General features: G+C 42.1%; 1 protein-coding gene across 6 annotated transcripts; it reads right to left on the reverse strand.

Moving 5' to 3' along the window:
* Nucleotides 1-3975: 3975 nt before the first annotated feature.
* On the reverse strand, nt 3976-27884 carry POMGNT2 (protein O-linked mannose N-acetylglucosaminyltransferase 2 (beta 1,4-)). Of its 6 annotated transcripts, none has more exons than XM_061587303.1 (4): nt 26970-27884; nt 10027-10249; nt 9765-9881; nt 3976-6262 (listed from the first exon to the last, which is right to left on the reverse strand). In XM_061587303.1, exon 4 carries the CDS (start codon nt 6170-6172, stop codon nt 4436-4438), a length of 1737 nt encoding a protein of 578 aa, XP_061443287.1. In that variant the 5' UTR covers nt 6173-6262; nt 9765-9881; nt 10027-10249; nt 26970-27884; the 3' UTR covers nt 3976-4435. The 6 variants fall into 6 exon arrangements, with proteins under 6 accessions (XP_061443287.1, XP_061443289.1, XP_061443290.1 ...); XM_061587305.1 differs by lacking the exon at nt 10027-10249 and adding an exon at nt 26240-26336; XM_061587306.1 differs by lacking the exon at nt 10027-10249 and having other exon boundaries at nt 27262-27884.

Raw genomic sequence — 27884 nt, forward strand, 5'->3', positions numbered from 1 at the left:
TAAAATTTAACAATGTCATTTCATCTATACTGCCCTGGAATCCATGTTAGAATGAACATACCATGGAGAAAATTACAAAATAATTTCCCTCTATTTCCCCATCACATGTTGCAGCCCAGTTATCCATCATTCTAAGGAGACCGTAAAAGACAAAAGGGGCAACACTGAGCAGAGCTTGTTAACTATAATTATATCAGTCTAAATAGCCGAGGATCTGGCCCACACCTGTTCCAGGATACATTTTGAAGAGTTATGAAAAGCGGCTTTTGTTCTTTAACGCAGATGGGATCATTCTCCACACCTCCACAGATGGGGTTTTAGTCATGATGCTGGATATACTTCAGAAAACACCACCACCAGCACCACCACATTTTTAATCCAAATTCACAAGGGGAAGAAAATCATGTTCTTTTAACATCTTAATCTTACGGTCTTTTACAATGCATAGGAATAAAAATATTTTAGAAAAAAAATTGCTATGTTCATAGGGCTCAGCTGTTGTGCTTTACCACTCATTTTAAAAGACCAACATTGTTGTGGCTTATTCAGAGTAATTGTTTTATTCTTGCATAAAATTGCAGGCTCTAAAATAGTCTATAAAAAGCTCAGCCAGTATCGTGGCCTCATTTCACAGAGAAGACAAATTTGTACCTAGTGAGATGACTGCCTATCCATCACGGTGATACAGGCACCAGCATTGCCTTGCCACTCTCAATGTACCTCTCCGAGTGAAAATTTCTGAAAAGGTTTATTATAGCTGTGCAGTAAAAGACTAAATCAAACATTAGGCTTAGGGCAAAGTTACACACGCATTGGGGAAGAACCATTGTTCAGTGCAGGAGCACACGTTTTGCATGCAGAAGGTCCCAGGTACAATCTCCGGCATCTCCAATTTGAAGGATCATGCAGCAAGTGATAGGAAAGGCCTGTGCCTAAAACCCTGGAAAGACACTGCCAGTCAGGATAGACCATACTGGAGCAAGGTGGACCAATCTGACCTGGTAGAAACCAGCTTCTTATGTTCTCAGATGGAAAATGGATTATGCACAACTCTGGCACCCCTTACATACTTACATACTGTCTCAGGACCAGACTGTTGGCTCCACTTTCTTCTGCCAGCTAAAGAGGAGGTTCTGTAATTTACTTTTTTCAATTAATTTAAAAACATGGGTAGCCCATCTCTCTGCCTCAGCATGAAGCACCAACAGCAGTTCGGAATCCATAATCAGAAATACAAGAAAATCAAACAGAAAACAAAAGCTACCAAAGAACAAATGAAAAAAAAATTAATAGAAAATTACATTTTATCATCATATTGGTTGCATATATACCATACAATTAAGGCACCCCCCTCCCAGAATCCTGGGAACTGTAGTTTGTTAAGGGTGCTGGGAACTGTAGCTCTCTAAGGGGTAAAGTACAGTTCTCAGGAGGCTTTGGGGGACATGTGCTTTAAATGTGCAGTGCGTACACAACCATCATAACTTACATATTAACACTGACACAATTTTGCATTCTGTTTTAGGGCTGCAATCTTATTGGGAGATCCAGTAAGTGCATGCCCCACTGAAGTCAGTAGGGCCTACTCAACATGCTGTCAATACCCTAAGACAGAGACCTAGTTCTCACTGAGGTGGTGAATTTGTTTCTGGGGTTGTACCACTTTGGCCCAGAATCCTGCAACCTGCACAGAAAAATTCCCTCACCCATCACAGAGAAGTCTGTACTAGAAATCTTCTCTGCCCCCCCATCACTTCTTTATTTGACAAAGATTAGTTTTGTTTTGAAGGGTTTTTTCCCCGAAGCCTTTGGCATTCAGTTATGCGAACCCCATTCTACTAACTGAAACAGAGATTTTCCATGTTGGTGGGAACTAGGCCATCATCTATGAGCGAGTCAGAGATCCTGAAATCTAGAAGAGAAAGAAGATACAGCCCACGGGGGTCTCATCTGATCTCATTAATCCCAATATAAATATATGGCTTGAAATAGTTGACAGATGCTAATGGAGAAATGAAAGCCCAAAGGATGTCATTATTCTTCAGTGAACCTTCTCCTTGTTCTCATTGTGCCGTGCCTATTTAATGGCAAATGGAATCAATTCCCACACCGATTCCTCTCTGTTGAACTCTAGAAGTTAAACAGCCACCCATTGCAATGGCTGGGGGAAGGAGGGGGAACAAGCTGGTCAGAATCACATCTGAAAAATGAGCAGGCAAATATGAGTGCCCTAGCTAATGTACATTAACATTAGCATAATTGTTGTGCACATGCTCTGATGCTGCTTGAGCAGTTCCTTGCTCAGACAAAGGTTCCACTAGAAGTTCAACAGAAAACCTGGATTGGGAAAGTTGGATCTCAAAACAGCGGAAAAGTCATGAAGGGAAGGTGCAATTCACACACATGCTTAACCCAGAACTTGCTTGCCACTTCTTTCCTAAACCTATTCCCTCCAGCCACTTTTCCATGCAACATGATAAACTTTCATTTGGAAATCCAAGCAAAGGGGAAAGGGTTATAAGAGAAACACTTTGTCCCACTTGCTGCTTCTCCATTGCATATCACTCTGGGTTGCTCTGCGGCTGCTCATCAGTGACCTTGATTTGCTCATCAGCTTTAGATAAACACACAATTTTTTGTAACCTCAGGGTCATATATCATATGCATCAACGTGGCAAAAAGTGACTATTCTCAAGATATCTGTTTTAGTTCATGATAACCACTGTAATATCATGTAACATTAAGCAACATGTTGGATTTTGCTCCTAAGCATCTGTAACTTATTTTAAACAGTTCAGTAGACAACAGATTGCTAAGATGGGTCAAGCAACAACACATACCTAGGTGACCGATTCTTGGTTTCACAAGCCCTAAGTGCCAAAACCTATTAGATGACATGCTCTGGAAATACACCTTTTTAAAAATAAAAATGCAAATTCAGTTCATTCTACTTACCTTCTGAATTGCACAATTCAATTATGAGACTAAGGAATACATAAAGTTATAGCAGGCATAGAACGTGTTGGTTGCTATTGTCATCTACCTGGAAAGTTGTTTGTTCACGATGCATTTGGATACCTCTTAAGAGTTCGTAACCATAATTTGCATGATGGTTCCCAAAATCAAGGAGCAGGTTTTCAGCTATGTGTGGACACAACCGGATGCCAATTTTGAATCAAGATGGTGAACTGAACCTTTTCAAAACTGCACTAATTTTAAACACCAATTTCAAAACTGCACTGATTTTTTGGGGTTTCTTAGACTTCCCAAGCAATGTCAGGTACAAGGCTCCTTGTGTGTTGCGAAGGATTAACTGAAAATGCATGTTGCTGTACAGCACCACTACTGGAAAGAGCTCAGCAACTTTTTTGTACATATAATACTAATGCACCCTGTATATGATATGCTTAATTAAAAATCTGCTTGGTGTCACTTTTGTTTGTTTGTTAGCATATGGGGGGGGGGAGAGCAGGTAAGAGAAGATTACTCTTAGTAACTCTAACTTAAAAACGGAATTGCTGACTTTTTCATGTTGACAACTGCTCATCGTTTCTGCTCAGTTTTACACAATCATCCCTTTCCAACAATTATTTCAAAGCTAAAGCTGCATGTTACATCGCCGTCAATTAATTGCACCAAAGCCTGATTTTGTAAATCTCCTGTCAATCAAAATTGGAAAGTGCTGCACATCACTATAGTTGTGTACGTGTACGCCTCTATGATGAATTTTCTAATCTTTTTAACATGAGCAAGGTCTGATGTAGCCTCTTCTGGGTTCAGCCTATCATATCTTTATAGTACTTGACCACAACCGGGCACTGGATTTCAACAGAAAGGATACCCATCATTAGGTGACACATGGTGTTAATCAGGATTGTAAACCAATCATAATAAAAATCAAAACACATGCATGCCTCATGATGGTGTAATTCTCCAGCAAATCTTAAGCATAAATGTCAAAGAAAGAGAAAGTGCTTGGATAGGTTTTCAACAATTTAATGAACAACTCTGGTACCAAATATTTTGCTCTGGGATACATGTATTTTTGGAAAGCAAAAAAATAAAAATGAAGGTAAACAGTGGAGAACATGAAAGAGATTACCCATCCAGAGACATGATTAAATCCCAGTATAAAGCCAGGCTTAAAATATTCACTACACAAGAGAGAGCAATTTTCAAATTACTTTCAAGGTACAACAGCTACCTTCTATTCTGATTTCAATCTTGTAGCCTCCAGCCTGTAGGCTTCTTTCAAGGACCAAGAGAGTTTATACACTGATTGGAAATGATGCCACACAGAGAGAAGACACACTGAACACAATAAAATGGACACTTAGGCACTAGCATGGTCTGCAAGGCCTGGTTCAATCCTCTTAAAAACTATAGGACAATGGGACCGACCTGCCTTATTTTAAAGTCCCTTGCTGGACGGCCATTACGTACTGCACAACAGCACATCCGCAAAGGGGCCAAGGAGATTTTTGTTGAAAATGCAGCGAATCCACACCAGATAGTTTGTGAATGGCTTGATGTTATCGGAAAACGTATGATTCTGATGGGACAAGATGTAAGGCATGTACGTGTTTTCCCCTTGCTCCTGTATCCACACTTCGTATTTTACTTCCCTGACCTTCAGGTACTTAAGGTTCCAAGGGATCTGCCAAGACACAGAGAGTTTAGCTTCGCTGGTACCCTGGACAGAGGTTTGGCATTTGGCATCTCTAACTTTGCCTGGGTAGAGACCACTAGTCCACTTTTGCCTCTTGGGCCCAGGCTTTGTTTTCACAGTTTGCCTGATCACCTGGATAAGGGAAGCAATGTTAATTTTGGTGTCCTGGTAGATACGGAAAAGCCACTCTGGGTTTCGGCAGCAGAGGTGCCGGGGAACTTCACTGCTTTTTATGATACGGTCTTGCTCTGCCTTGTCTAAGTGCGCAATCCCGCCTTGATCCCAGGGCCTGTCTGAATAAGTCATAGTATTCTCCTTCTCAGTGTTCTGCCAAGCGATATACTGAAGGTCCATGCCAGGTAGAGTACACAAGGTTTTATAAGGTGTGTAATGTTCAGGGTTTATGGCATATGGGAAGAGTTCCACAACAGTGGCTCCTCTGGGCAGGAAGAGAGACATCACTAGCTGAGCTCCGTGCATGCTGACTAGCATGGAGGCATTGCTGATAAGGCGTACAATATCAGAAAATGTATGGTCTTCTATGGAAACAGAAATGGTTTTCATCTGGAATTCTTGGGCAAGTGCCAAAATAAGTTCTGCCTCATTGAGGATGAGCCTGTTTATGGTTCGACTGAACACTATAATATATTCCTCACTGGGCATCCCTTCCAAGCTCACATTCAGCTTCTCCATCATGAATTTGGTGAACTGTCGGATCTCATTTCCAGAGACAAGGATATTGGCCTTTGGCCCCTGTGGCTGAACAAACCCATACTGATACCATGTTGTGATTTTGGACAGTCCTACATATGACTTGGTAAAGCAAAGGAGACGCCCGAGGGTTTTCAGCTGCTCTCTCAGAAGTGGTTGCTTGCCACTCAACAGTCTGTAGAGGTCAAAGTGTAGGCCTTCACCCCACCCTTCCATGAAAAACAACCTGGTCTCCAGGTCCAAATCTGGGAACTGCTGCATGGTGTAGAAGATCGGGAGGAGATCGTCATGAAAAACATGCATCAAGTTGTCCGGGTTGAATCTATTCACAATCAGTGCCACATCGGGGACAAAAACTGGCTTTGGCATAAATTTCAGTGAAGCAGCCGGCAGTTCTACAAAGTTGAAATACTGTGTGTTGTGGTCTTCCACTGAGGAGAGATCAAGCAGGGCAGGTTGGAACCTTCTGGAGCCCAGATTAGGAAGCATGACTGAGGAGTTGCTGTGAAAGAAGACAAATTCCTCAGCCTCAGTGGAATAACAGAGAGACTCAAAACGGCAGATCCGGTCAGTATGCATCCTGCCAGTGCACACCATTCTAGTCCCATCTTCCACCAGGGCTTGAAGAGCAGCATGGTAGTCAATGCGGACCTGAGAGAGCTCTTGGGACTGGCGAGTAAGGAGCAACTCCTCTTCTAGCACGAAGATGTGATCTCGCAGCTTGATATATTTCCAAAGCACAGCTGCAAGGACAGACACTAGCAAGGCATTAAACACAGCCGCTATGTTCATTCTGGACCCAAATCCTAGCAAGTGGGCAAGTGGCAAACACAAAGGAAGAGGGAGACATCATTAGTCCTCTTTAACATTGCGGAACGAGACCTGAAATCAGAAGAAAAAGGAAGGGGGAATTCAGAGAAAAATTAAAATATAAATTTTCATAATGTTATGTAAAGTTTCATTAAAAAATTAGGTTTATACTTTCTTCAGCTTTCATGCAAAGAGGAAAGCATGCAGATAAAATTTAAAAATACTCTTTGGAACAGCTGCACAAAACAGATTCCTCTCTAATTTTAGCGGTGCCCCTCTCTCAAGCCAAAATGCTTGTCACACTGCAGACTAATGCACAGATGCTACAGAATGGCTAACAAACAGAAAATTATTTGCTCTGCTCCGGCTTGCAAAAGTTCATCACTGTGGAAGTGTTTGGGGAAAGCAGGTGGGTTTTTTTTAGCCCAAACCAGATAGGACCTTCTTATTCCTTTCTGGAAGAACATTGATAGAAATGTTCTGATCAGGGCGCACAGCAAATATTTTAATACAACAAATAACTTCACATCCAGAAAGGCTGAGCTTAGGACGGCAGCAAGTGCCACAATCTAGAAGATATTTTTCTTAAGGATAATATGATGGAGAGCAGATCCACTGTCAGCCACTTATGGGCATGAAGCTGAAGAATAGTCATTGAAATGGAGTAGCTACCAGAAGCAGGGACATTCTACAGTAGTGTTCAGATGACATGATCCCAGCATCCACTTGCACCAGCAGTGTAAGAGCCAATGAGCTGAAGAGATGGGGAACTGATGGTTCTCCAGTTGTTGTCAGACGACCACTTCCGTCATCCTTGACTGTTGGCCCAGCCGGCTGAGCATTTTAAAATGAACAAGCCTCTTTCCTATACAAGAAATTCTCCAAGGTCCCAAAGCGTTGACTCCTAAGTCAATGGAAATACTTAAAAGCCATCCTGTGACAACACATGTGCACTGAATCTGTCAGCACAAAGCTCTGAGTACCAAGTTAAATTTGATTGTAGTGAAACAAATTTAAAACATTTTTTTAAAAGACGTTACCCCAGCCCAGTCATTATTATTGAGTTCTTTCTGCAGCCTGCAAGCTAGAAGATTGTGGAGAAAAACAGAGCTGTTTAATTAAATGTTATGTAGCACACAGACGCACACACCCTTCAGATAGAAAAAAAGGAAAACAATCCGTGTGAATGACAACCCCCTATTAAAAAAATCAGCATGAGCAGGCAGTGCAATTGAGGAGCCGCATGTGTGATCAGCACATCTAATAAAGCATGATTGCAATTAACACCCACCAAGGAAGCTTATTAATTTCCAGAAGCTACCACCTCTTTTTACTCTGTGGAAGTACCATCAAGAGCAGATTATCGTTTCAGGACATATCTGAATGCACACCTGAGGATACTTTGGCAAAAGAAATGCGATACCCAAAAATAAGACGGGCGAGGAGGAAGGAACGCCTGAAGAGGCTTTATTGAAAGGAAATACACTCTGCAGTCTTCCTTTTCACTCCCCCCCCCAAAAAAAATCACCACCACCACAAAAGCTGCGAGAGTAGGGGTTTTGTGTTTCATTTGCAAACCCAAAGTGCCTGCTTTTGATTACACCTGCATAGGCTGTCGGAGCATGCTTCAGCCGGCTCCCCTCAATTTGCGAGCCTCCCTGAGGTCAGCCTAGCAGGCAGGATGATTGCCGCAGTGTTCCTGAAAACCCACAAAGGGCAGCAAGATTGAGACAAATAGCCTGGTGCCAGTTTTATAAAGCTCAAGAGTGTCTGGGAGGGAGACAGGAAACTTGTTATGCTTTTAAGGCAATTAAAAAGATAGAGAGTGAGGCGCAGACATACATGCAAACGCAAACAAAAAGACCAGAACAGAAAAATAATTTCAACCACGAGAAAAAGAGAAGGCAGCTGATCCCCCCCCCCTACTGGCAAGTCCCTCAGCAGTTTGTAAGAGCTATCCGACTTATGATGGCCAGAGATATGGTTCAATGCCAACAAAATACTAGACATTTTCTTCAAGCTTTTTTTTTTTTTTTTAGGGAATTTTCCTAGGCTGCAAACTTCTGCATGGCTGCTTAGGAGTAAGCTAACTTGATCCCACACAAGAGCAGTAGAAAAAAGCAGCCTTAGATATGAAATCAGAAAGCAACAGAACCACACCTCACTGTTCCACTGATCTAGCTCTCATTGGGGTGGCAAACCTGAGCTGCTAAGTATCACTGTGGACGGCAGGTGATTGCTCACATAATGGACTGATCCTTCATGGGCAACTACTCTTACACATAGAAAACTACATGCCAAGAGAAAGATTCTAACACAGTGTTCACCCCCAACACACCAGTTGTCTGTGAAGAGGAATTTTTTGTTGCTGTTGTTGTGTGGAGGAATATCCAGTCATGTGAGCCTCCCCCTGCAGTGTGAAATGGTGCAGTCCAAAAATAGGCTTTCCACCTCAGGAACAACTCACCCCAAGTTCCATAACGGCTTTCAGAATAAGCGCCAATTTAGATCAAGGAAGCACCTTTTTTTTCTTGAATGCTCAACTTTACTGGTGGCAAGTTAACTGGCTGCATGACAGTACTGATGGAAAGGAGATGAGTAAGTACCAAGTAGACAAGAGTGAAAGCGTGTGAACGTTTCAGCACAAAATCAAATGTTTTTATGTGGAACCCAGAGAAACACAGGATTCAGGGTGTCTTAATCAGTGATGCAATGGAACAGGGAAGGGCAGAGATAACCACTTATTTCACAGCAGGGAGGATGATGTCATCTCCTGGGGTGCTATCTGCCACCCTGGGCTCCTACTGGGAGGAAGGGCGGGATAGAAATCTAATTAAAAAAACTATTTGTTAATCCGCTGCACACCAAATAAATATATATTTGTTGGGTTTAGCGAATATGCTAAGCAGAGGAAGAGCCAGGGTAGATTAGCATGCATAGCCATGTTTATCTTGAAAAATTCCAAAATCCCTTTCTTATGACTAACCAAGGAGTTACAAAATTGTGAGCAAGCATTTGAGCCCACCAGAACTCTTCATCAGGCTGGATGTAAAGCAAAGTGCGTGCCTGGTGATAGCTGTGACAAAAAAAGCTGGCTTTTTGAAGCCTTTTAGTTAACATTGGTCAAAAGATCATTTTTGTTGCTTAATCTCAGAAGGGGCACGACTATGGGTGTTGGGCTATGTGCGGCTATGGGGGTTGTCATGAAGTGTGCCTGCACTTCATAATTTACCATGACACCACTAAATTCTTTATGCCACATTGACACTAGTTACAAAAACCCTTCACATGGAAAGCTAGCTCTGGCCTTAGTTTCTTGCTGACATGCTAGTTTTCTATATGCAAGGAGTTTTTGAAATGGTGAACCAAACATGCAAAACACTCCACTACTTATATTTTGAATGATGCAGCCTTAGGAAGACAGTATTCCAAAACTTTTTGAACACTGGAGTCATCTCCAAGAAACATGTTTATCTCACATGAAGGCTGGAGCTTCTTATAAGGTTTCCTAGAACAGGTGAGTTTGTCATTCAGTTAAATCAACTGCATTCTTAGGAAGGAGACCGGAACATACCTGGCAATGTCTGAAGATTCAAAAGAGATTGCTTTTTGAGATTCCTCTTTAGGGCCTGAATATCCAGCCTACCATCACGCAGTTGATGGCCATAAATGAAACATTGGCCCCACTGTGCTGAAAAATCAAACCAATAAAAACAAACCAAGTACTTGTAAGAAGAACATAGTTTTTGGATTTCTTTCAATCTTTAAATTGTGTGGTAAAAAATTATGTCACAATATTTTTTAATACTACTAGACTTCTTTAGTTGTTGATTTACTTTTTGGCAGTAAGAGACTTGTAGCAGACCTCTTGCGAGTGTAAAGTTTAATGTCCAGGGCCAATAAACTGGCAAATGTGGTTCAGTATAAAGTTGATGCACATGGAGACCACATAACTTCATATACACATTGATTGGGTCTGAGCTGGTGGTGACTGAACAGGAAGGAGCTCTTGGGATCATGGTGGATATCTCAGGAAAATGTCAACCCAGTCTGCGACAGCTGTGAACAAGGTGAATTCCACATTCAGGATCATCAGGAAAGGGACCAAAACCAAACTGTTGCTATCATTAGGCCTTTATACAAGTCTCTGGCAAATTCTTTTGTTTGTTTTTAAACTGGGAACATGGTAACTGACCATAAATTTCTAACTGCTCACATTTGCAGTCTGAGCAGTAAAGCATTGCTCGTCTTTTAAAAGATGCAGTCTATAATAAAGCACTGGTGATGATTTATTTATTAGATGGGCCATTAATGAGCTCCACTCACCATTTCTGGGACATGCTGCTTTTCAAAGCCATACCTAAAAGACTAATGTCAGTACCGCAAAACTTTTCCTCTGAACCTACTTGCAAGCGGTGGTACGACTTTCACATTTGTGCTCTCTCTGGGACCTTTTTATTTCCCATCAACAGGGGACTGATCAGGATACAATACTGGCAATCACCTGAGGCCACAATGTTGTCACTCCCCTCCTACACTGCTGTACATGTATTTATTTATTACATTTCTGTCTTGCCTCTCCTCCCGAAGGTGTCAGAGATTGCAAACAATCTGCATCTGGATATTTTTATTGTTTTATTAAGCAAGGGCAGGATATAAATTTAATAAATAATAATAACAGAATAATACAATTGACATAAAATATTTATACTTACTCTCATGCATTAATAACATCAGCCTACTCAGACATGTAAATCTGACATATGTGCTTTGATTTTTAATGTATATTTTTAAAACTGTTGATTTAATTGTGAAATTTTAAGCTAATTTGTTTCTAATTCTGACTTTAAGGGTAATTTTAATGCATATTTTATATTTTATGTACACCACTTAGTGGTTTTGATGATTAAGCGATATATAAATCCAGTTAAATAATAATAAAAAAAGAGAACATGGTATATTAAGATATATGCCAAAGCTGGTAGGGCTACAGCAAATCTGTAAAAGTATCCCATCTGCTTTGTTTGATGTTGTAGATATGGTGCGGGAATCGTTTGGCCAACAAGCAAACAGACATTGCAGACATGGTGCAATCACTAAGGAACTTCAGTACCTACTGCATCACTTATGGCTCACCAGAAGCAGCATGTATTTTGCATAAATGACTGATACTGCCAAGGTAAACTATTTCAAGCTAGAGAGATGCAAGCTGTTTCGGTTGTGTTCACTTCAAAGAAGCAAATCCACATTAGGTGCTCCTTTAGCAGGTATTTAGGAGTAAACACCTCAGGTCTTTTTATCAGCTGCAGATGCAGGAGTGTATATACTGTTCTGGTTTTGAGTGAAGCCTTGAAATGTGGAACTGTCCTGAAAGGACAACAGGGCAACTGTAAAAGTAAAAGTCACACACAGATAAGAGACAAATAATCAATTTTTGGTTTTTTCTTCTCAGTTTTTTATTTTTCCAATCTTCAGTTCACTCCATCAGTTTGCGATTTATTTGCTTTTTAAGTCTTCACACAAAAAAACCTAAAGGTAAAGGTGTCCCCGCACTTATAGTGCGAGTCATTTCCGACTCTTAGGGTGACGTCTTGCGATGTTTACTAGGCAGACCATATATATGCGGTAGGATTGCCAGTTCCATCCCCGGCCTTTCTTTACCCCCCAGCATATGCCGGGTACTCATTTTACCGACCACGGATGGATGGAAGGCTGAGTGGACCTCGACCCCTTTTACCGGAGATTCGACTTCCTCCTTCCGTTGGAATCGACTCCGGCCGTGAGCAGAGCTTCGGCTGCGTTACCGCTGCTTACCACTCTGTGCATTTTAACATGCATTTCTTCTGTTATGCACATTTTTGTACGCAGTTTCAGCTAATACACACTTTTTTGCCTTTTTGTATGTTGTCTTCACCAAAATGTGCATTTTTATGCACCCTTTCCCCCAATATATGTATTTTTGTACAGATTTTTTGGTTGGAGAACTGCATCACCAAGTTCGGAGCAGGGCAAATGTCAAAGGATAGTCGTGTTCCAGTTTGCACATTGTTTTGGGAATTAGGTAATTTCTCACTAAATGAAAACTGTCCCTACACACAGGTGAGAAGTACCAAGGGTCCTATCCAATGCTGCTGTTCTGCTACTGCACCAGACTTCCACCTGTGCAACACAACTTTCTCCTCCTCTCCTCTGCAGCCCCCCTTGCACACACACCCAAATCTGCTACGGAGCATTGGACGACCTTCCAGGGCAGATTTTGAGGGCGCGTGAGGAGAGAGAAGAGGAAGTTTCCTTATGCGAGTGGCACTCCGCATGCAGTACAACCCTAAATCTTTCCTCCATCTGCTCCTTACCACCCCACCACACTTTCTCGAAATGCTTTTCTCTCAGCTGAGTAATGAGAAGAGTTTGGTTAAGGAGAAGAGAGCCTGAGCTGCAAAGGCATAAAAGGTAACATGTTTCTGTGGGTGCGAGCTCATGTCAGTGTTGCATCTCTCATCTTTGGCTTTTAAAAACTGAGCTTTCCAAGCCCTTTTTCTATGCCAAGGGGCAGATCCATATTAAAAACGTCACAGAACGTCATCACATCAAGCTTTGCCCCTCTTTACGGAGGACTACTAGGACTAGCAAGAGATGCAACGACAGAACACAAGTCCAGCATCCTGTTCTCACAGGGACCAACAGAGCAGTCAGGCGCTCCATGTAAAACTCCATCTGCAACTACCACCAGAGATTACTATTGGCAAGCAACCGGAAGAAGGCTGCACAAAACATTTTTCATGAACTGTTGCACAGAACATAACCAGTGCATTTAAAACCTTTGGCGTGAGCACCTCCAAGTCTATTAGGAGCCATATGCAACAATTTTACAGGCCCACAGCTAGCAAGGACTCTTTCACACCTTGCGACAGCCAGAAAGTTGCAGGGCAGGGCTCCTGGAGGTATGTTTATTCATCAGGGCTGGAATTATAAAGCCATTTGAAAAGCTTCTGGTTTTATTTGCTTAGCTTTATTCATCATTAAAGCCTCTGGGATGAAAGCAGAGATGAAACTGACAAAGTCAAGGGGGACATATTTCTGCAAGCGACATGGAGAACATAGTGGAACATCAATAACATTGCTGGAGGTGACTGCCTGTTTTGCTTCTCCAGGTTTGATTTGCTAATGCAGTCACATCAGTATCAAGTCAGTAGGCCTACCACATAAGGAATAAGGCCATACCACTATATGAAACGTCAAGACAAAGGTGTACTTTGCTTAATAAAATGGTCTCACAAATGTGATCCTTGGCTCCATCATTAAAGACTTGTTGAATAATCTGTGTTTGTCGTGCAGAGGCATTCATTAACAGTTGCGCTTAAACCACACTACCAAGGGCACTTTAAAAAGAAGTCAAGAAAAAGTTCATTAAAATGGAGGCCAGATTATTAGATCTTTGGGGGATCTTCTGCAGTAAAGATTAGATTACAGATTGTAGAACCTTCAGAAAAAAGTACTAGCAGTGATTTGGGATATATTTATTGATTTATGAACTGCTTCCCATAAAATATCTCAAAGCGATTTCACAGTAAATACATCAACAATTAAAAGCAATTCCACATAACTGTAAAAAAAATCAAATCCAATAAAGATCTCCACTTGTTGAAAAAGGAAGGTCTTCAATAAGAGCCAAAACAACACACAAAAAGAGATGGCACATGCCTGATAGTAATGGGAAGAAGTTCCAAAGGGTAGATGCAACCATAGTAATATATAAAATAACATAAAATATGTCACTTAAAAGAAAGAATTTAGTTGCTACTCTTTTCAATTCTAATAATTTCTCACAGTGGAAGATAAAGATCATCTTTTAAGAACAAAGGACAAGTACGAGTAGTGCTGTGACTAATGACGCAGCTGGGTCAAAGCTGAAAGGAAGCCCAGAGGCTGATGGGCACAAATGGAACGCATCAACCTTACAATACTTGGTGTGAGTGAATTAAAATGGACTGGAATGGGACATTTTCAATCAGGCAACTAGAAAATATTTTATTCAGGAAATGAGAAATCAAGAAGAAACGGGGTTGCTTTAATAGTGAGAAGTGATGTAGCAAGAGCAATTAAGAGCTACAACGCAAGGTCTGAGCGAGTGATATCAATGAGATTAAACGGGAAACCTATTAACATAACCATCATCCAAGTCTACGCTCCAACATCAAATGCAGAAGTAGAAGAATTGGAGAGATTTTACGCAGAAGTACAGGAGGAAATTGATCACACACCAAAACAAGATATGATGATAATCATGGGGGCTGGAATGCAAAAGTAGGGAACAGAGAAGAACGAGGAATTGTGGGGAAATGGGGCTTAGGTGACAGAAATGAAGCAGGAGAAAGACTTATTGAATTCTGTGAACCCAATGATTTGTTTCTTGCCAAAGCATTTTTTGAGCAACTGAAAAGACGACTGTACACGTGGACATCACCAGATGGTCAATATAGGAATCAAATTGATTATATAATTGGAAACAGAATATGGAGAAGTTCCATACTTTCTGCAAAAACAAGGCCAGGAGCAGACTGCGGTACAGATCATAAACTGATCATATAGAAAATCAGAGTAAAGCTAAAGAAGAAGAACAAAGCACTCATAATGCCAAAATACAATTTAAATAACACCCCAGAAGAATATAAAGATCAAATAAGGAACAGGTTTGAGGCTTTAAACTTAGTTGACAGAGAACCAGAAGAATTATGGAGTGAAGTCAGGGACATTATCAGGGAAGAATGCAAAAAGACAATACCTCTTGTTAAAAAGAGAGAAAGACCTCAATGGATGACTGAAGAAACTCTTCAAATGGTTAAAGAGAGAAGGAAAGCAAAAGCAAAAGGAGATAGAAACACGGTCAGAACCCTAAATGCAACTATACAACGACTAGTACGTAGGGACAAAGAAAACTATTACAATAGTTATTGTATAGAAATAGAAAAGGACAACAAAACGGGAAGAACAAGAGCCCTATTCCAAAAGATTAGAGAAATGAAAGGGAAATTTAAACCACGACTAGGGATGTTGAATAATCAACATGGGAACACACTGACCGACCGAGATGAAATAAAAGGAAGATGGAAGCAATACACTGAAGAACTCTATAAAAGAGATGACAGGATGACAGATTCATTCATGGAGGAACCATATGATGAAGAACCAGAAATTTTAGAATGTGAGGTGAAAGCTGCTCTTAAAATTCTTGGAAGAAACAAATCACCAAGAATAGACGGCATACCAACAGAGTTGCTACAAGCTACTGAGACTGAATCTGTCCAAATTTTGACAAAAATTTGTCAAGAAATATGGAGAACTAAACAATGGCCCACAGACTGGAAGCGTTCAATATATATCCCACTTCCAAAGAAAGGGGATCCCAGAGAATGCAGTAATTACCAAACTATTGCCTTAATATCCCATGCAAGTAAAGTAATGCTCAAGATTCTACAACAAAGGCTCTTACCATATATGGAGCGAGAAATGCCAGATGTCCAAGCTGGATTTAGAAAGAGAAGAGGCACCAGAGATCATATCGCAAACATACATTGGATAATAGAACAGAGCAAGGAATTTCAGAAGAAAATCACCCTGTGCTTTATAGACTACAGCAAAGCCTTTGACTGTATAGATCATGAAAAACTATGGAATGTTTTAAAGGAAATGGGGGTGCCACAGCATCTGATTGTCCTGATGCACAACCTATACTCTGGACAAGAGGCTGCTGTAAGGACAGAATATGGAGAAACCGATTGGTTCCCCATCGGAAAGGGTGTGAGACAGGGGTGTATTTTATCACCCTATTTGTTTAATCTGTACGCAGAAGATATCATACAGAAAGCGGGATTGGACCAAGATGAAGGAGGTGTGAAAATTGGAAAGAGAAACATCAATAATTTAAGATATGCAGACAATACCACACTCTTAGCAGAAACCAGTAATGATTTGAAACGAATGCTGATGAAAGTTAAAGAGGAAAGCACAAAAGCAGGACTACAGCTGAACGTCAAGAAGACTAAAGTAATGACAACAGAAGATTTATGTAACTTTACAGTTGAGAATGAGGACATTGAACTTGTCAAGGATTATCAATACCTCGGCACAGTCATTAACCAAAATGGAGACAATAGTCAAGAAATCAGAAGGCTGGGACTGGGGAGGGCAGCTGTGAGAGAACTAGAAAAGGTCCTCAAATGCAAAGATGTATCACTGAACACCAAAGTCAGGATCAGTCAGACCATGGTATTCCGGATCTCTATGTATGGATGTGAAAGTTGGACAGTGAAAAAGGCGGATAAGAGAAAAATCAACTCATTTGAAATGTGGTGCTGGAGGAGAGCTTTGTGCATACCATGGACTGCAAAAAAGACAAATAATTGGGTATTAGAACAAATTAAACCAGAACTGTCACTAGAAGCTAAAATGATGAAACTGAGGTTATCATTCTTTGGACACATAATGAGAAGACATGATTCACTAGAAAAGACAATAATGCTGGGAAAAACAGCAGGGAGTAGAAGAAGAGGAAGGCCAAGCAAGAGATGGATTGATTCCATAAAGGAAGTCACAGACCTGAACTTACAAGATCTGAGCAGGGTGGTTCATGACAGATGCTCTTGGAGGTCGCTGATTCATAGGGTCGCCATAAGTCGTAATCGACTTGAAGGCACATAACAACAACAGTTGCTACTCTGTGGGTAGCAACAAAAATAAACTGCAATAAAATGTTGCAGTGTGGAATGTTTCTGTTCAGGGTTATAGCTAGCCATGCCTTCTTTCAGGATATTCCATTCCATCCCTGCTCCAGTTTTCCTTTTGTCCTTCTCCAACAATCAGCCAGCATTCTGTGCTCAGTAAATACATTTAGTCCACACTGGGCCTTTTTTGGTTTTGTTAGGTTTTATTCCTTAAGGTTTTCTTTGTACTTGGCCCAGCCTTGTGCATCAGGGCCTCAAAAACCCAGCTGTATAGAAGAGCCATCCACAAAAGTCCTATTCAGTCATTCTTCGCAGTTATCACTGCTTCAGGGAGAGAGTGAGGATGAGTCCATTAGTCCTGTCCTCCTCCTGCATATCCATGTAGCTTTCCAGGGAGTCTTGTCAACTCAATCAGCCTTCCCATGTGAATTTAGAAGATCCTGGCTCTAAATGGCAAGAGGAGCCTGCTGGAGAACATCAGGGTCCCAACTGCAGACTTTCAGCCCTCAACTGGTGGGGCGGCATCTCAGGAATGGAGACAGGAATGTGCAAGAGGAGAGCAGGGCCAACAAGCTTATCTCCACTCTTTCACATGCACAGTAGTAATCAAGTGTGTGTTGGGGTGCATGTGCACAACTGAATAGGGCTGTTTTCTTTAGTTATTACAGTTGCTCCCAGCAGCTCATGCTGTACCATCTCTGAAGCTAAGCAAGTTCTCAGCCCAGCCAGCACCTGGCTGCTGTGTCAGTTGTAAATCCATATCTAGCAGATGTCCTAGGTTTGGAAAGGCTAAGGTTCGGCAGCTTCTCCTCTCACAGTGGCAACATCAAACAGGAAATCTGGCATACCCCAAAAGCTACCTACAGAAACCAGACTAATTCTATTTCACCTTCTTAAGCATTGTCTCCTGGGGAGGGCAGGCGATGTACCTCCAAATTCACCTAGCCCTCCTAGAATTTAGTGCTGTGGCATCTATCCTTTGGAATTCACTCCCATTAAATATTAAGACAAGCCCAATCTCTGTTGTCGTTTCAGTGCCTACTGAAGATTCTTCCAACAAGCCTATTAAGTAAAGACCTTTATCCCAGTCTGCATCTGTACTGCAATTTGCTGGTGCAAAATGCGGTAGTGTGACTGCTCACTGGGGCAGGGTATTGCCAACATGTCAGCCCGCTGCTGAAAGAATTGCACTGGCTGCCCATTACCTTACCAGCCCAAGTTCAAGGTTCTGGTTTTGGTGTAGAAAGCCCTATACAGCTTGGAACTAGGATACCTAAAATATGGTCTTACCCAGTCGATCACTGCACTCTGCAGGTGAGGGCCTCCTGCAGATATCAGGAGGTCTGTTTCATATAACATAGGAAACAGAGGTTTAGTATTGTGGCACCTACCCTTTGGAATTCCCTCCCCTTAAATGTAGACAGCCACCATCTGTGTTATCATTTCGGCACCTACTGAAGACCTTCCTCTTTCAATAAGCCTTTTAAATAAAGACCTTAGCCCAGCCTACGTTTGTTGGAATAGCTTTTAAAGATGTTTTTAAAGCTTTTCTTTTTAGTTTTTTAAAAGATGTTTTGTTTTAATATGTTTTTAAAGATGTTTCGTTTTAATATATTTTCAAGTCTGTTTTTAAGATGCTTTAGAGAGTTTTGTTAGCTGCCCTGGGAGTGATATAATTTTCCTAGGAGGAATATAATATTATTATTACTATTATTATTATTACTACTATTATTATTACTACTACTACTACTATTATTATTATTATTATAGTTTTTAAGATGTTTTTGTTCTTTTATCACTTGCTTGCTACCCTGGGATCCTTTCGGGACGAAGGGCAAGATATAAATTTAATAGATGATGATGATGATGATGATAAGACCAGCAGGAGGTTTTGGTGGGTCCTGGAGTCTGGCCATTTATCTACCTGTGCAAGGCTTCAGAACTGTTTAAGACATGTTGAAGAAAAATTATCTGAGGAGGCTCAGCCATAAAGAGTGGCCTATCTACATTAGAGGTTAGCAGTGAGAGACAACACATCCAAATCTGGTCTGAGTAGGGATGGGCAAATCTGTCAATTTTAGGTTATCTTAAGTTTGGTTCTCCATATTAGTTTGCAAATTTTTCCTCTGAAAAGTCCTCATGAAAACTTACCAACATTGTAGTCCACATTTCTCCTAACGTACAGATTTTTGTATGCAATCTTGAATGCACACATTTTTGAAAAGCAATTTCCCCTAATATAATTCATTGTTGTATGTTATATTTACTGGCATATGCATTTTTATGCACACCTTACCCTAGTGTATGCTTTATTTGTACACTTGGCTGAAAAACTACATTGCAAAATTCAAAGAAGTGGGGATTTTTTCACTTTGCATATTATTTCAGAAAATGTGAATTTGGTATGTTTGCCTTTAAATACAAACAATCAAATCTCTCCACCATCCCTACCTGTGAGTTATCAGCTTCCCCACATCCCTACTGCCAACCCAGAAGCAAAAGAAGGAAGCCATAGGTCCAGCAATAGGACTCGTTGGTAGCCCACTGTCTGGAATAGAAAGACCAATTCATACCCTTTCCTCTGCAACAAGCTGTCATCAAAGTCCTGTAGTCTATAAAATGACGTTCAGCAATGTTGTGCGCAATACACAAGCCAGTGAAGTCAAGCTTGCACTGGAGCTGGCAGGGATTTCAACAGGATTACTGATCTATGAATCATACTCTTCCTTGGTTTTCTACGCTACAGCTCAGACCTCTGTTTCTGTGCGAGACTATCAGACTGGAAACCAAGCAGTTCCGCCCAAGAACTGTACAACAAGGATGGGGAACCTGTGGCCTGCCAAGTTCTGTTGCATTCCTGCTCCCATCAGCTCTAGCCAGCACAGTCAAAGCTCAGGGACGATGGGAGCTGTAGTCCAGCAGCATCTGGAGGGTTCCTCTACCCTATCCCTGCGGTCCAGGAAAGGACAGCAAGTCCAGTCTTCATCACCTGTTAACTGCTCCCTGCATGAACATGTGCCTGAGGCACAGAGAACAATTATCTTGTGGAACGCCTCTCCTGATATGAACCTACCCGGACCCTTAGATTGTCATCCAGACTCTTCTCCGCGTCCAGATCCTTCTCCGGGTTCATCCTCTGAAGGAGGCTCAGAGGGTGATGACAAGAGAGAAGGCTTTTTCCATTGTGGCTCCCCATCTGTGGAATGCTCTCCCCATCAAGGTCTGCCTGGCACCTTTATTGACATCATCTTTTTGGTGCCAGGTAAAGACTTACCTTTCCCCCCCCCATGCCTTTGATAGACTGAGCTTAGCCTGCTTTATTGTTAGGGTGCTGCCACAGGTTCCTATTGCTGTTATGGTTTTTTTTTTATAATTTGCTGTATGAAATGTCAGTGCTTTATATGATTCCCCTCCCGCATGGTACAATCTATCTATGTATATATTTTAAAATGTAAATCATTTGGAGACCTTTTAGGAAACAAGCGACTAAATAACAGCAGCAGCAGCTAAAAGCAAGGAACAAGACTACTTGCTACAGCAGAGCCGCCATGTGGTGGATGCATAACAAGTTGAATCCACACGTTGGCCCCTACAAGTTAGTCGCAACCCAGAGTTTTTGTTTTTCATACCATGCTAAGCCAAACCATGACTTGGCTTAACATGTAGTCCAAACCCAAGTTAACAGTTTAGCCCTCTGACAAACCTCAAACCATAAGACAGACCTTGGTTTCAGCTTGTAGTTATTATGGAAAGAACTAAACCATGAGCCCAGGGTTGGATGAGATGCTAAGCCAAGTCATGGTTTAGATACGCACAGCACAACAGCAGAATGTCCAGGGAGGAGCAAAGTCGTTGTGATCTCCTCTCCCAGAGCTCACACACTTGTGTGTTGATGTGAAGCCATGATTTGGCTTAGTGTGAATCATTTCAATGGGAAATATACAGAACTTAGTCCAACCCATGGACTAAAAAGTGTGAATGTTTTCCCAATCAGAATTTGAGGTGGTGTGAAATCAAGTTATAAAAACAACTCTATGCAGTCAAATTTTTAACATCCATTTTAGAAACAAAGATAGAGATTTATGAATCCGAAAAAATGACTCCTGTTTTTCTTAATAAAATACCCCTCAACACTTTGCTATGAACTTCAGTATTAAAAGCTAAAGCACCACTCTGCATTTTTGCCTAGGTTTGCCCTGGGCTCCTATTGGGAGGAAGGGAGGGATATAAATCTAATAAATAAAAATAATAAATAAGAAGAGTTCAGCTGTCACCAACAATCTACTTCCCTGTTGAAATATTATATAACAGAGAGAGAGAAAGAAACAACACACACCAAGAGAAAGATGCTTGGTAAGGATCTAATGAAAGGGCGATTCAAAGTATTTTTTAAAGCATGATGAGACAATGAAACAAGCAGGTGAGGCTGTCTACCTTCAAATTAAGTAGTATAAAAGTGCAGATTTCAGCCCAAAGTAGACAGAAAAGATGGGAAATCTTGAAAGCCTTCCATGAAGGCCCCTAGCCATTGCTCTACTACCTGGAACAAACAGTTAGGTGCGTTCCCCACCTCCTAATAGTTCAGAGAAAAGCAGCTGCCATTGGCTACAAGGAGCAAAGTCAATGCAATAAGGCCATGTTGCCAGAATCAGCAAAGTGTTGCTGTCAAGGCAGAGAATCAGCAAGCTTTCCAGTAGCTCAGGTCAAGGAGACAGAGTAGAGGTGAGGAATCTTTTTCAATGCGAGGGCCACTTTCCTTCATGGGCAATCTTCCATGGGCCACCTACCGGTGGTGGGCAGGGCCAGAGACAAGTCTGGGCGAAGCAATGGATGTGACTCTTACCTTTGTATTGTAGGTTACTTGCCAGCCATGCAGAAGAGGTTTCTACACATGCACACACCTCTCTATCTTCCATCCAGGAAAGTGTTATCACTGTTCAAGGACATCTTCCAGCCAGGGAAAAGCACTCAAGGAGGATGTAGCCTGGGGAAAGTCCCACGGGCCAAACAGAGAGTCCTGGAGGGCCACAGTTCACACACACACCCCCGGCCTGTGGCTCCCCATCCCTGCAGTAGGAGGAGGAAGGGGGAAAGGAAGACAGCTACAAGAGGGGTCTCCAGATGAGAGCACCTGTACTGGGAACATGAGTTGCATCTGCAAGGACAGGCAGAGGAGAGCACAAGAGAAAGACTGTGGTGTCATCAGGGTAGGACTTTGGGGCAGGAGCCCAGGGCCCCACTCTGCAGGTTGAGCAAGAGCCCCCCTCTCCAAACACAGCAGGGCTGCCTTGCCACATTTTAAAGTAAGTGAAGTAATACACATTACCATCTGTAAAAGGGGGCCGGGGGGTTAAGACCATTAAATTCTATCGTCTAAAATTACCTAAGTGGATCACTGGAAAAATGTTTCCTCGTTAAGAGAGAAATGTATGAGAAGGTCGGGGTAGCCAACATGGTACCCTCCAGATGTTGCTGGACTACAGCTCCCATCTCCCTTGACCACTGGCCATGCTGGTTGAGGCTGATGGGAGTTGAAGTTCAGAAACATCTGGAGGGCACCACATTGGCAATCCCTGGAGTAAGCCTTTGCTGAACTTGGTGATCCTTTTATTATGCCTTTCCACCCCACATTCCAAAACTAAAACATGGTACAAGAGGTTGATGGCTCACATTTCTCTGTCGTCTTCTTCATTCTCCTTGCATCCTGAAGATCTTAACTGAAACCATTCAGTGGAGTCTGAAACAACTGCATTGCAACTTAACACTCCAAAGAAAAAGTAGATCACACAAGCAACCATTTAAACCTGTTCAGTCACTCAGACCTCTGTCACTATGACCTGGTTTGCACATCACACTAAGCCAAATCATGGCTTAGTGTGAAGGCATGAGCTTCCAGCTCCAGGAGAGGAGATTGCTTTGGTCTTCCCCAATCATTCTGCTAGGTCAAACCATGGTTTAGCTCAGCTCAGTACAGCAGAAGAATGATCAGGAAGGAACAAAGAAGCTGTGATCTTCTCTCCAAAAACCCACATGTTGGCGCTAAGCTATGGTTTGGCTTAGCATGGTATGCAAACCATGTTTCTAGCCACAGTCATCTGCATAAAGAATCTGGGAGAAGGCCTGATTCTCAAAATGACAAAGTTTGCTTCCAATCTTACACCTACAAGGTAACAGTTGTTCACAAGCATTCAGAGATATACCAAGTGGAACACAGGAAGTTGTCCTATATCACCCTTGCCGCCCTGGGCTCCTACTGGGAGGAAGGGCAGGATATAATAATAATAACAACAACAACAATAATATCAGTCAGACTGTCTATCTATCCCAGTATTGTTTATGCCAGATGTGGAAACTTTGGGCTCTCCAGATGTAGCTGAACTACAGCTGCCATTATCTCTGGCCATTGGTCATACTTGCTGGGACTAATGGGAGTTGCACTTCAGCAGCAACTGGAGGGCCAAAGGCTCCCTACACCTGGTCTACGCTGACTGGCAGTGGCCCTCCAAGGTTTCAGACCAGTCTTTCTGAGCCCTTCTTGGAGATGCCACCTGGGACCTATTGTGTACAACGTGTGTGCCCTACCACTGATGTAAGGCCCCTTCTAAACAGCCAAAACCAACACAGAATAATAAATACAGACACATTTTTATTTCATTACTTCATAGCAACATAATGAAATAATTTCTGATCTTTCTCAATTTGTTGCTCCCTTTATTTTTGTGGCTTTCTGACCTTGGATGGCAAAAAGATCAATAAAATCCATGTTAACATCTGATATTAGGCTACTGCATAAGATGGCTAATTCTTTTTTTTAAAAGCAGCTCTTTGTATTGGGGATATTTTTCCCCAGATGAGTATCTTACAGTGCAATCCATACGTGTCTACTCAGAAGCAAGTCCTATTGATCTCAATGGGGCTTACTCCCAGGTAAGCGGGACTAAAGGCTTAGAGGGGGATTCCTGGGCAGAATAAGGCCTGCAGAGGGATAATCTATCAATGACTAGTCAACTCAAGCATAGATTTCTACTATACCAAGATATCCTGCCTGCTGGGAGTTAAAGAGGTAAGTGCACACTCCACCCGTGTCCCAACCATGGCCCACACACAAAACAGCCTGGGAGCCTGCCCTTAATCACCACTCATAATGTTGTATAGAGGCATGCCTTGAAAACAATGGCTTTAGTGCACAGGCAAGCAGATAGGAAACTGTCATACAAATGGTTGCTACAGACAAATTGCTATGGGGTTCATCCACTGGCAATCTAGGCTATTGGCTATTTAATATTGTTGAGATGTATATGAAAAGCAAGATATTAGTGTAACTAAATACATGGGCACATCCTGAATGACTTAGTCAAGTGGCTCAACATTTGCAAACTGAGCCAACGTTGGCTGACTTTGCCATGAAACTGTCAAAAAAGTGTTTAGGAATTTGACCCAAGTCTACCTGGGCTCTTCTTCAGCCCGCAACAAACATGTTAACTGGGTCACATTATAAACAATGGGTAGTAGTCAGTATTAGCACTCTGTGAATGGAAAGAGTTGTGCTGCTACCAAACTCACCTGCTGTGAATGGAAACTCCCTCCATTCACAGAGCAAAAATGATGCACACAACCCAATGGTTGGTACGTGACTAGCACTGCACAACAAAGTACGCACAGCTGAATATTCCAGCTTAGGGCTCATTCATACAACCAAAGTGGAGGCTTAAAGTCGGGCTTGTAACCAGCCCCTTGCTCAGTTATTTGTAAGCACTATGACAGTGCTCTTCAACCTCAGGTCTCCAGATGTTGTTGGACTACAGCTTCCATCATCCCTGACTGATGGTGGAGGATTATGGGAGTTGTAGCCCAACAACATTTGGCAATCCAAGGCTAAAAAACACTGAATGATGAGAAATCAGCACATCACAGGCATACATGAGCACGGAAGCAGGCCTATCTGAGATGTGATGTACAGAATACAACAACACATGTGTGGATATACCAGTTCAATGTATGTTAGAGGTGGCTGTTGAAGATCTTTTCTAACTTTCATCCCAAAGGCGAGCTAAGATGCCCTGGACATCATTCTGTGACTGCAACATCCAATCATTAATGTAAGTGTGAAAAAGCCATCAGACATCAAAACCCATTATATCATCATATATTTTCCCAAGATGAAGGAGGTTTGAACATTGCAGGGAGAAATATCAATAATTTAAGATATGCAGATGATACCATACTACTAGCAGAAACCAGTAATGATCTGAAACAAATGCTGATGAAAGTTAAAGAGGAAAACATAAAAGCAGGACTACCACTAAACGTCAAGAAGACTAAAGTAATGACAACAGAAGACTTATGTAAGTTTAAAGTTGACAATGAGGACATTGAACTTGTCAAGGATTATCAATACCTTGGCACAGTCATTAACCAAAATGGAGACAATAGTCAAGAAATCAGAAGAAGGCTAGGACTGGGGAGGGCAGCTATGAGAGAAGTAGAAAAGGTCCTCAAATGCAAAGATGTATCATTGAACACTAAAGTCAGGATCATTCAGACCATGGTATTCCCAATCTCTGTGTATGGATGTGAAAGTTGGACAGTGAAAAAAGCAGGTAAGAGAAAAATCAACTCATTTGAAATGTGGTATTGGAGGAGACCTTTGCACATACCATGGACTGCGAAAAGGCAAATAATTGGGTGTTAGAACCAGTGTGGTGTAGTGGTTAAGGTGTTGGACTATGATCTGGGAGACCAGGGTTCGAATCCCCACATACCCATGAAGCTCACTGGGTGACCTTGGGCCAGTCACTGCCACTCAGCCTCAAAGGAAGGCAATGGTAAACTCCCTCTGAATACCACTTACCATGAAAACCCTATTCATAGGATTGGCATAAGTCGGAATCGACTTGAAGCCAGTACAGCCAACCAGAACAAATTAAACCAGAACTATCACTAGAAGCTAAAATGATGAAACTGAGGTTATCATACTTTGAACACATTGTGAGAAGATATGATTCACTAGAAAAGACAATAATGCTGGGGAAAACAGAAGGGAGTAGAAAAAGAGGAAAGCCAAACAAGAGATGGATTGATTCCATAAAGGAAGCCACAGACCTGAACTTACAAGATCTGAACAAGGTGGTTCATAACAGATGCTATTAGAGGTCGCTGATTCATGGGGTGGTCATAAGTCAAAATCACCCTGAAGGCACATAACAACAACAAAAATGATACTTTCATGCTTCAGGCTGCAGAGACCTTGCTTGACAAAGACAGTAAGGCTACAATCCTGTACACACTTACCTTGAATTTAAGTCTCACTGAACACAATGGGACTTACCTCTGATTAGACATATATAGGGATGTGCTGCAAATGATGTACATCCATGTGTGACACATTCCTTATAAGTCCATCTGGGTCACACGGAGACATGTCACTATTATGAATGGAACCACATAGGAATCCCATGAACATGCATATGGACACAAGGACTATGCCCAAACATAGGTACCTGCCCATCTTTATTAGTCTACAGGCATAGGAAGTTCAGAGGACCCAATGGTCAAAATGATGAGCATAAAAGCAAAACAAAACACAAACATACAAACAAGCAATACACAAAAAGAAGCAGTCCCAAATGGCTACCTATAGGCTGTATAATACTAGGTAGGTATCTGGTACAATTTAAACCGAATTTGCTGCTTGTCTTGTCTACTTGTAAAATGCAGAAATATACGTGGTTAGTAGACTATATTTTCTCTCACTTGAAGGATGGGAGAGTATACTCAAGTATTAGTTGGAAAACTGCAGGGGTACATTTTCAGATTCAAAGAAGGAAGGAACCCTGCCAGTTTTAGAGATGCCTAATAATATTCCTTCCCCTTTTGGAAGCACTACTTAAATGTTGACATTTCCTAAATTTTATAGAGTATCGTGTGTGACATTAAAAAAAAAGACTCGTAGAGAAATAACCCCGTTATACATCAGCAGCCCTCCGAAACTTATTCCAGCCCCACGCTTGGCACAGTTAATTGTGCATTTCTCCCTCGTAAAAACACAAGGCACTTACTGTCCACCACACTCTTCCTGCACAGCTCTTATCAAGCTCCGGTAGCGCCGACCGCAATAGCAGGCATCCAAACTGGAGATGCCTCTCAAATCAGGATCTTGCCGTCATCGGCTGCTTCTTAATGCCATCAAAACAACGGGGGCTTAGTAAGCAGGGGGAATTTCTTTGCACGTCTACAGTGTCGGTCTAGAGATCGACGGTCGAGTTTGGAACAAGTGCCATTGATCGTGCCAGCAATCTAATTGCCCCCAATCCCTGCAGCACCCTCTGCCGGCCAGGCGCCAAAGCTCACCTCCGGTTGCTGGCGAGGATGAGGTTTTTGCAGCGGCTGCTGCTGCTAGTGGTGGTTCTTAGGACACTGCAGCAGTTCTTGCCGCGGCAGCTGCTACTGCTCCTCCTCTTCTCCGGCCGCTGTTTCAGCCACACGATCTCGGCGATGGGTCTCCGCCCACGGGTGGAAACGCGCAAGTTTGCCTCGCACAAGGCGGCAACAGCCCGCAAATCGTGGCGAAAGACCTCTTCTGCTGGCCGCCTTTTTTGCCTATGCAAGAGGAGCAGGTGTGCGTAGCCCGTTGTCCATTCCGGCTTTCTTGTTTATGGCCAGCCCTTTTCGTCCGGCACTGCTCCCCGGCAGGACACACGCTTGCTCATGCTCAGTGCCGGCATGGTCGGGCGATCCTTTCTGCCAGCTGCCAAGATGCATGCTGGGGACTGTAGTTTTCTTTACCCTCAAATTTGCCTTGCATTTGCCTTGACTTATTACGGAGAAAGAAGTACACACAAAGAAAGATATTTACTTGGCTCACTGCCTCATTTCAAGCAAGAGCTCAGGATGGGTTAGACCTGAATCACCCACTCATTTGGAAAGAAGTTCCATTGAGGAGACATATGTAAATTATAGGAAATGTTATGTCA

Source organism: Rhineura floridana, chromosome 10 (assembly GCF_030035675.1).
Source record: "Rhineura floridana isolate rRhiFlo1 chromosome 10, rRhiFlo1.hap2, whole genome shotgun sequence".
NCBI lineage: Eukaryota > Metazoa > Chordata > Lepidosauria > Squamata > Rhineuridae > Rhineura > Rhineura floridana.

Bases quoted from the DNA above. Each gene is read 5' to 3' on its own strand.
- POMGNT2 (XM_061587306.1), bottom strand. From the start codon at position 6,172: ATGAACATAGCGGCTGTGTTTAATGCCTTGCTAGTGTCTGTCCTTGCA.